The sequence below is a fragment of the Acanthopagrus latus genome, chromosome 12, assembly GCF_904848185.1.
Source record: "Acanthopagrus latus isolate v.2019 chromosome 12, fAcaLat1.1, whole genome shotgun sequence".
Lineage (NCBI taxonomy): Eukaryota > Metazoa > Chordata > Actinopteri > Spariformes > Sparidae > Acanthopagrus > Acanthopagrus latus.
The window spans coordinates 13,582,846-13,593,624 of NC_051050.1; the positions used below are offsets into that span (position 1 = coordinate 13,582,846).

General features: G+C 42.9%; 1 protein-coding gene across 1 annotated transcript; it reads left to right on the forward strand.

The window, feature by feature from the left end:
• Positions 1-4,902: 4,902 nt before the first annotated feature.
• trim69 (tripartite motif containing 69) lies at positions 4,903-10,245 on the forward strand. The gene is made up of 6 exons (XM_037117016.1): positions 4,903-5,835; positions 6,346-6,441; positions 6,979-7,212; positions 7,858-7,880; positions 7,985-8,100; positions 8,240-10,245. Exons 1-6 carry the CDS (start codon positions 5,194-5,196, stop codon positions 8,782-8,784), a joined length of 1,656 nt encoding a protein of 551 aa, XP_036972911.1. The 5' UTR covers positions 4,903-5,193; the 3' UTR covers positions 8,785-10,245.
• The last annotated feature ends 534 nt before the right edge of the window (positions 10,246-10,779 follow it).

The following is a 10,779-nucleotide window of genomic DNA, read 5'->3' on the forward strand; positions in this document are numbered from 1 at the left end:
TTTTAATCGTTGACGTGTATGAGGTTAGTGTGCTGAACAGCTAGCTCCATCAGACCAAGGCTCCTGTGCTAGTGGTGTTAGCGCCAACACTTCCCCATAGCTCCGGCCAGCTAATATGACCACTATCTACAAAGCTAACTGAGCTAACTGCAGTTAGCGGTTACAGCTGGCCAATTATTACATACTGCACCTTTAAGGGATAATACATCTATTCATTGTGCGGTGGCTCCCTCATACACGATGATGAGTTTAGGGTGGCTCGTGGTTCAATCTCATCTTGCCAAACCAGAGAAAACTATAAAAAAAAAACATTTAATAGGCAGGCTGCACATCGATCTATAATGTGCTGTAAGCGCAGTGTCAAAATTCGACTTTGAATTTGACATTACGAGGCAGCGTTCCCTCTGTACTGTGCACCTGTTCTATTCACGGTTTCACATTAACTTGAAAGGTAAATTAATACGAGCGCAGGAAGCTGCCTCCTGTGCCCAAAATATGCTCTGACATTGCATCAGTGCCTCTTCTCAAATTCTGTGAAAGTCACGAGGAGGACTTCTTTTATTATTGTCTAGGGGAAGCTGGAAAAAACAACAACAAATAGAAAATGGATGGAGACCGACTGTGATGGAGCGAAAGAGGGAAAGATTTTAAGCGACGCATGGAGAGAAGTAAATGTATATTTCACTTGTGTGCATACTAATGGACTGTGAATCAGCTTAAAACAAATTGTGCATACTAGTGTTTTTGTTATAAAGAAAATACAAACTAATGGTGGCTGGTTGTTCCTAAAGTATTGGATGAACCGTAGTAATATCATTGGCATCATGAAAACCGGAGAAATTCAATATTTCTGCACTGTGCGTCCTTGTGGCTCTTATCTTCCTACAGGTCTGTCTCACTCCTGCAGACACCGAGGTTATTTTTAGCTTCACAAGTTCCAGAGAGCCTCCAGTTTCCCTGGTGCCTTACACATCAGCTCAGGGTTTAATTGAGGGTGTGTGTCCGGTGCAGATGTGCCTTTTGATCGTGTGTTAGCGTGTGTCTGTGTGAAATGGAGTTTCTTTTATTTTCCCTCCCTCCTCATGAATGTTGCATTTTATTTTTTTCAGAATTTGCCACAAACACTCACACGCATGGCTGCACGCATGTGAGTGCATATCCAGGCTTTGTCTCCAGCTGCGCCACAAATATCCACCACTTCTCATTCTCATGTACGATGGCTGATGTTAAAATAACCTTCTGTTATAATGTAAAACCTCCTTATGAATTACTGACATGTTTGTGTAATGGTGGAGATGAAGATAAACAGCTTCATAGCATAATTGTATTATATTCAGTGGTTGTAACTCTTTAACCAAAGGTTCAAACACAAGGCAAAATATGGTAACCAAAATTAAAACCTCCAAAACTTTCCCCATAAACAAGACTATACAATAAATACTGTGTTGTTTTCTGACCCTGGTGATAGATCTTTTATAAGAAACAACACATAAATAAGAGTCCTCAGCCATGCTAGCTATGCTTTGCCTTGATCTTAATGCTAATGTTAGCATGCTAATGTGCTCATATGAAGGGTTACCATGCTGATGATAAGCAGGCATAATGTTAACCATGCTCACCATCTTTGTTTAGCATATGATGCTAACATTTGCAAAGAGGCGCTAAAGCGGCAAGTAGGTTTTGCAGGCCTTAGACCAAAGTTTCGGACAAATTTGACCTGATGTTACAATAGATGCAAAGTTGGAGGATCATTAAACTTTATACAGTTTATCCAGAAGGGTCCGTGAATTAATTCATAGTTGTTGAGAAATTCCAGTCTGGACCACAGTTCTGGCCTGACAGCTTAGCTAAAAAGACATTTTCTCCTTATTGGGCAATTTTTTGGGATGATTCGAAGTACATGTTTAAGAAAAGAGCATTTTAGTTTAGTAATATTCACCCATCTACTTGCACTACCTCTCTGCACTGCTGCTATGAATCTCCACCAATCTGACTAAAAGTCGAGTGAAAACTGAAGACTGTAGTATGTTTTTTTGGGGGGAAAACTGGAAAGACTTCTAAAGCTCCCAGTAGAGTTTTTTCTGTTGAAGATATGGTGGAATATAACCACTTCATTCACCCCCTGCTGCACCATGCTCAATATTTTCCTGACCCACCAGGCCCATAGGAATCATAATGCTGAAGAACTTCAACAGTTTAATTAACTCACCAATCCTAATCTGCCCCGTGTGTTAATTACGTGTGCGCAGCTCCGAAGATATGGGGATGGTCGTTTTTATTATGACCCACTGAAGGTTACAAGTTAATTACAGGATGTGCCGCCACTTAATTTCCACTTAGACCTCTGTTAATGTGGAACAAAGCAGATAAAAATGTTGTATTACCTTTCTTTTTGCTTATATTTTCAGGTAGCTGCATATAAGTAACGCAACACATACACTACATTAAAGCTGGCTTATTGAAAGCTGATTGGGTTGAATGACACTATATAGATCAGGTGTGACACGTCTTTATGTATTAATATGTTCACCTAATGTAAGATTTCACATGCTGTCAGTATGCACATGTTTGTGAACATGTTTCACAATAAAGAAGTGACATTTTCCTTTTTTTCACATATTGTTGCTGTACAGTGAAAACTGTGAATCTCCAACTTTGTTGATGCTGAATTTTTGCACATTTAAATAACCATTATTATAATAATAACCATTATTATTTCAGATACACATAAAAACAAAGTGAACAAAAACAAAAACTAGTGCAGGAGAAGTAAGAGGCTGTAAGGTCTCTATGAATTAATCAGTGACAGATAAACAGAATTAAATCAAATAATAACAATAATGGTGGAAGTCTTTGTCTCGGTTTTGTAAAACTATGAACCGTTAAAACATTTTCTGATTGTCTGTCACTTCAGTCGCTTCCAAACTTTCATTGTTTACTTCCTCTATTGTCTAAAAGTCAGGGGGTTACCATGTGGGTAACTTACCTTCTTATAATTTCTCCAGTTAATTGTTGTTCAGAGAGATGGGTTTGTTTAAAACATGTGTCTAAAGTAATTCTTAGTCACTAGCTTGCTTAATAAATAACTAAAAATCAGAGGAATAGCTACTACTAGCACCTAGCTAGCTAGCTTGGTAGCTAGTTCCCTTTAACTTATCCTAGCTAGCCTGGCTAGTTATTAGCTCTGCCTATGAGCAGCTTTCAAGAATGACTGCCACCCCACCAGGTCCCGTCAGACACACTGGTTAGTTTATTTAGCAAATAGTTTAACTCTAATAGTGCTGGTAAAGGATGACATACAGTATCTGAAATAGTTGTGATGTAGTAGTATGGTGTCTGAAAGTTAACATTCACAGTTTGGGTAAACAAGCAAAAAGACACAAAATGGTCGCTTATCATCACCTCCACAGACTGTCACACCGTCCAGCACTGCAGACAGCTCCAGCAGCAGATCCCCAGCACCACGGCCAGCAACTGAGTTCAGAGTTCATGTTATTAAATTCTTCTGCACCTGAGGTACATGTGCAGACCACCTGCAATCATCCTGTTGGTTCAGTCCAGGTCACAGGTAGAGGGGGGGCAGAGGCGAGCTCCACTACCCTCTCACCTGCTCTTCTTACCCGCCTGCTTCCTCACACTCCTGCTTTTATCAGCTTCTCATCCAGCTGTCAGTGTGCTCACACTCTGTGCCCTCACCTGTAGGTCTGTGTGAGGGTTTGGGGACGTGTCACGCTGATGGAGGATGACAGTACAGTGCGTTCTGAGCCCCCGGGCCTGTGTGCTACATTTGAACTAATAGATATATCCATGGAACATCCCCTGTTGATGACTAACATTAAGACCATAACTATTTTACACATTTCTGATATTTTATATTTATTTGAATGTCCTAAACAGCCATTTAAACTAGAAGAAATGCTTAAATGTGTGTATTTTCTTTCCAGTAGTCTGAAAGAAGACATGTTATGGAAGCAAAACAATCCCAAAACTCTTTAACCATCTAAACACCAATTACTTGTAGACTGTCTTCTCATTCCCAACTGTATTATTCTGTAACATCAGTCATCTTAATTTCATTTTCAGTTCGGACACCAGATGTCACTACTCTCCTGTCAAGAGTAACAGTTCCAACCAAGTCAAACCAAAGCTGTAAGCCCCAAAGTTACCAGTGGTTTAGTTTGATTTCTAGAACTTTTAATTGGGTTTTAGTCACTCTGCAATGTCTGAATACGCTCCACACACCAGACAGTATGTTAAATGTGCTCTCTGTGTGTATCTCTCTCACACACATTCATTTTTAAATCAACATAATCCTGGTTGTACTCTCCTGATGTGTGATTATGTTCCAGTGCATAATCACAGGGTATCCGTGTTGAATTTACGGCGAGACAGTGTGATTAGCCTGATGTAATAGCCTGTAATATTTATATTAGACTCCACAGTTACAGGGGATTTCCTTGGTTGTAATCCACATGAAACCTCTCGACTACTGTGATGAAAGAAGCTCTAGTTAGCTGGACAGATGTTTCAGCCCTCGGGGGAATGAGCTGTAAATATCTGTTATAATAACTGGAGGGGGAGAAAGAAACTTCACAGGATGTCTGCAGAGTGTGTATTTGCCCATGGTGGAGCTTTCTTCCTGCAGGACGTTTTCTTTCTTTGTGTAAATCTCTTAATGGTCTTGTTTACCCTTCGGCCATAATGATTACTTACTGGGCAGTGAGCCTTTGCCATAAAAAGAAGCAGGAAATGTGTTACTGATCACAGGCTCCCTGTCAGACACACTGGTGCGTGGGCACACACACACTCCGAGTCACATAAAATGGATTTACATTTTCCTGTAGTTACTCTCCAGCAGATTAGGATTTAGTTTAGTGGAGCAGGACTTTTCTCACAGTTACTGGCCAGGCTTCACTAAACAAACATGCTAAGGATAAAATATCCACGGTCCGCCTCCGTTTCCTGACTAAGATGTGACGTCAGCCTAGAGGGAAAAGGGGGGCCCACTGAGATCCCCTCACTATCTGCTGAGGATGTGAGAGGCTGTGGCTGCTTCTGCACCACCCACTTCATTTCCCCACAATCAACAGGAAGACTGGAGGCCAAACAGAGCGGCCACACTCTGCAGGAGAGGAAGGACGTAGACGTCCAGCTGTACAGTCCGAACAAAGGGAAAACAATCAAGGCAAAGGAATGAGCAAGAATCAGAAAGAAGTGAAGAAAATCAGTTCAGTTTATCTGCAGAACTTGGAGAGACTAAACCAGGGGATAAAGCCAGACAAGAAGGGCTGGAAACCAAAGGAAGGAGAGTTTGCTGTGCAAACGGTGATGGAAAAGCTGCGGCAGCCACCCATAGCTGGAAAAGTGACCAAAAGCTCAGCACACACACACAGAATCAGCAGAGATCTGACCTGCTCCATCTGCTTGGATCTTTTCAAGCAGCCGGTGTCTTTGCCCTGCGATCACACCTTCTGCCAGGCGTGCATTGAGGGTTACTGGAGCGGTCCCCGGGGCCCCGGGCAGGGAGGCACGGGCTCTTGCCCTCAATGCCGGAAGGTGTACCCCGGACAAAGCTACAGGCCCAACCGCATCGTCGCCAACATAGTGGAGAGCTACTGTCAGGGTCTGGAGGAGAGTGGAACTGCACCCTGCCCGCCAGATGTTGGGGCGACAGAGAGGGCTCCTGCTCCGGTGCCACGCTGCAGCAGACACAGAGAGGAGCTGAAGCTTTACTGCGAGGAGGACCAGGAGCTGGTGTGTCTGGTGTGTGGTCTGTCCCAGGAGCACAGAAATCACACCATGGTGTGTGTCCAGGAGGCTGAGCAGAAGTACAGGGTGAGTTAGGCTTCAAGTTATTGTCTGTGTAGTGCAAAGGAATCGGCAGAATGTTAAGATCTGATGATGAATTAAGTTTTCAGGATTTCTGGGTATTCTCCGAAATTCTGCACATTAGGATGCATCTCAGGAAGAATGCATATTTTACTTTTACATAGTAGTCTGTGCTGCCTGTAATAGTAACAATTTACTTTTATTACATCCTTTTTAAGTTGTTAGAGAGTATTATTTTTCTTCTCTTACGATAGTCTTTAATACATGTATATAAAAACCCCTTCATGTGGATGCAAAAGCCATTTCTTTAGTACATATAGTAATTGATATGGTCCTTTCATCAACATCCATTCCATGTTAGTCACTGCTGTGTGCAGTTAACTTAAAGGACATGCTCCTGTCTATTTTTCATTAAAGGAGTTTTCCATGTGTCTATTTAATGTTTTTGCTTCAGACCAGCCTATAAAAGTACACGTGACATTGTATGTGAGGTGTTGTGTCTCTCTCTCCGTTCAGGCGTCTCTGAACAGCTCCATGGATTCCCTAAAAGCTGAGCTCAACACAGCGCTGCAGTACGACAGGGAGGCAGAGGACGAGGTCAAAAAGCTGAAGGTGAGAGGAAACGCTTCCACGGCGAGGTTTCAGGATGCATGTCACGATGCACAACATCGCACACAGTAACTCTGCAGTTTGACCCGTTTAATGTCTTAAAATCTGATTAGACCAGAAAAAATGTATACATTTGAAAAAAAAAGAAACTTATTATAAATATTTCTTTCCATAAAAAAAGAAAGAGTAAAACATGACATGTATTTTATGCGTCCATCTTTGTTGTCATGTCACTCAGGGCGGGGTGTGATGGCCTAAAAATAGCAGGGCAATATTTTTAGGCTTTATCATGACACCGTTGACCAGACACCTCAGAAAACTACATACATTCCCTGTAATGCAGCCTAAAAAACAGGAAAAGGCATCATGATATATTGATCTCCAAAACATAGGACGATATATAGTCTCATATCACGGTAAAGATATGATATAGACATGTTGCCCAGCCCTGCTGCAACCTCTGCAGTTCTTGAAATGAGTGGCTGCGTGAATGAATGCTGCGTGGTTCCTCTCAGTGACGTCAGCTTCCATTTCACTCAGGAGCACACTGCTGACCTCAAGCAGCGCATCGAGGCCCAGTTCAGCGACCTGCACCAGTTCCTGTACCAGGAGGAGAAGCTGCTGCAGGTGAAGCTGAAGACGGAGGAGCGCAGAGAGCTGATCCGCCTGGACGAGCACAAGGCCCTGCTGTGCGTGGAGATCTCCCGTCTGCAGAGAGCCGTCCACGAGATAGAGGACAAGCTGAAGGAGCAGGACCCGTTCACTCTGCTGCGGGTGAGCTCGGTTCACATGAACTTCGCACACGATGATCTGAGTCCATCTGGAAGTTATTAAGAGCATGATGAGTCAGCTCCGGGGATGATTAAGTCGAGAAATGCTGAGCCTGTGATTTTTAAAGCTATTGGTTTTCTAAAAGTATTTATATCACATTGAAGCACGGAGAGAAAAAGTCAAACTTGGAATGAGTGATTTCCTGTGCCAAAATGCTAAACAGGCTCCAGTATCAACATCCAAGGTCCAACTGAGCAGGGTGTGGCCCAGTTTGTACCCTGTTCTTAAAAGCCATAAACACGTTGATCATGTCGGTTTGCGTGCATTTCGGAGAGCAAACTTTGACACACTGACAAAAATGTTGCCGCTTTTCTAATAACAAAAGCCTCAAGTGGAGACAGGATGTAGGCCAGTGATCTCACCCGCTGATCTGGGGGATAAGGAGTTTAGCTCAGGCACGGGGCCATGCTCAGGCCACGGCTGCGGGACTTTCCCCCAGCCACAGGGAGATCCCACAGGGTGGGATAGCGTGAGCTCAGACATTGATGTAATGTGGAAAAAAGCTTTCTCTCCTTTCAGATACGACAAATACTAATCATCACTCTCCATCTCTCTTTTCCTGTGTTTACTCTTGCGCCTCGTTTACAGAGCATCAAAGTCCTCCTCCAGAGGTGAGTGTGGGAGGGTTTTTTTTTTTTTTTGCCATTCGATCCTCCAGAGGTTATTGTTTTTTTAGCCCCGATCCTTTCTGTTTTGACTTTGCTTCTGTTGGCAGGCCTTCGCTGAAGTTTGAGAAACCTGCTTTCACACCGCCCAGTCTGTGCGAGGGTCGGTTTGCGGGGCCCCTGCAGTACAGAGTGTGGAAATCCATGAAAGGAAGCATTTATCCAGGTACTTTAAGTGACACATTGACCAAACAAATGACGAGCATTGAATTACACTAGCATCAACATCTTTCATCCAAGCATCAAGATGTGTTTTCAAAGAATCTCTCAAATCTTTCGCTGCTTTACATTTTCCTTGTTTGTAGTTCCAGCAGCCATCACGTTTAACTCCAGCACTGCCAACCCATGGCTCAGCCTGACCTCCTCCCTCACCTGTGTTCGCTACCAGACCTTTAACCACACCGTGCAGGACAACCCTTACAGGTTCAACGCCGCCCTGTCACTGCTGGGGAGCCAGGGCTTCACCCACGGACGCCACTACTGGGAGATTGAAGTCTACAGCAGCACAGTGTGGACTGTGGGAGTGGCGCGAGAGTCGGTGCCCAGAAAGGGAGTCATCAAAGCCCTCCCGGCCAATGGCTTCTGGACTCTCTCCCTCTCTTATGGGATACAGTATATGGCTGGCACGTCACCCCCGAAGGTCCTGTCCCTGGAGGAGCCGCTGGCTCGGATCGGTGTGTACCTGGACTACAAGAGGGGCCTGGTGTCCTTTTACAACGCAGAGAGCATGACACACCTCTACACCTTCAGGGAGACCTTCAGGGAGACACTGTACCCTTACTTTAACTTGGGCTTTCTGGATAAAGTGCATGAGAATGAGCCTCTCAAAGTGTTCTTACCCAAGATTTAAGAACTGTGACAACAAAAGAAAAAGGGAACAAAAGAAACATGTTTTTTTTTTAGTAAATAGTTGCCAAAAAACATGAAAAAAACTACTTTCTATTGTACACAAATAGAGTAAACAGTGGATTTGTAATTGTCAAACATTAAATATTGATATTATCTGTCCATAAGAAACAGGTGTATCTTGAAGGGGCCCTGGGGAGTTCTCTTGTAAACAAACAAAAGTTCTGTTTATATTCAGTGTTAGTCATTAAAACACATCGCGTGCAGCTCGCCGTCTTCATCTTCTCTGCCTTTGCTGTCATTGCAGCATCTCTTGGCATGTAACTGCCACCCAGAACCATAATAATGCACGTTCCCCCACCAATATACAAATATGCTTCAAATTTCCCTTCAGTATACTGATATATAAAATGTTTAAAACACTGCTATGCTGTGGGTCGACACAATCAATGTCAAACACTGTCTCTCTGTTTCATCACTCATTACTAATTATTGAAAGGTAGAAAACAGAAAGGAGTATTGTTAAGTAGACTATGTCACTCAGTATGATAGAGAGCCTAGGAAACGAGAGGGGAGGAGCTGAGTGCAGAGGAGACTTGGGGAGGAGATGAGAGAACGGCAGAGGAAACACAAGAGAAAAAAAAGATGGCTGGACACGGCAGCCAAGCACAGGACAACACAGGACCAGAGGAGAGGAGAAAATGACCGGAAAGGAGAGCAGAGCTTGTTTCCTTGTAAATATCTGAACTTATCTTCATATGACAATGCATAGATGATCTGTACAGCCTCGCCACTCCCTGTTGATCAGTGGAATGACATTCACCCAAAACAGGGACCCACTCGTAAAACAACAGCTCCGTTACAGATAGAAATCAAAACTTTGCGGGGAAACTTTAAGTAATATTTTTATTCAACACATAATTCAGTTTGTAGACTGGATCTACTGCCACACATTTCACTTCGGAGAAGCTGAGCTTCAGTGAAGAGCGTGAAACTGTCTGGTCACCTGACTGCAATGTGCTTCATGTACTTTGTTTTTTTTAAATCAGTTATCTTTCTTATGCATGATACACTTGATACATTCGATATCTTCATCACTATATACTGTAATGTTTTAGACATGTTGAAAATTATGCAAAGATGTGCTGTTAAGAATTTAACAAGTTGATTTCATGGTGCCGTATCATACTAATCACGTATTTGGTGCTTTCGAGGATCTTGGGAGATGTCAAGCTCTTTGATTTGAGCCGGTGACAGAACAGTTATACAACAAGTAAAAGCAACTTTGGTTTAATAGTCTCTTTTATGTGACTAGACGGTTATAATTTTGTACTTGTGGTGCTACATGGCAGTACTAACTGTCTACCCTGGTTGATCTTAGGGCTGATGCATGTTATATGGCACCCAGTGTCACACAGAATTATACGATCGATATTTTAATAAAAGCAATTTTTTTGAAACTGTTTTTCCCAAAAGTGTGCTTGTTCCAATATTAAAAATGAATAGAAACATCCTCGTCATCTGATCAACTAAGATGTTAAAACACTGTTTGTCTTAACGGTCGGACAGTGTCTTCAAGGAGTCACGTGATCACACCTGAGGAGGTCGAACAACACGAGCACTCTTCAGGTGCAATCACTTCACCGTGACGAGAGTCAAGTCAGAGCTCTCCTTCCTCTCTTTTGTCTTTGACCCCAGTCATGTTGTGGGTGTGCTGTACGGGAATTTTTTCATTTGCCAGGCTGAAAAGTAATATTTGACTATTTGGCTGGTGTTTGGTCACTCTTTAAATGGACAGTTCACCCCAAAATTGAAGGGACATATTAATAGTCCACAGACCTTGTTGTGAGCAGTTTCATGTAGGAACTAGTTTCTTTTTTGACTGAACTACACCCACCAACTCTATGTAAGCGTCCATCTACTCATGAACAAGAGCAGGGTTGCGTTAAATGAATAGATTACACTAGGCAGAGTATTGTTTGGGACCCCCACATGCCCA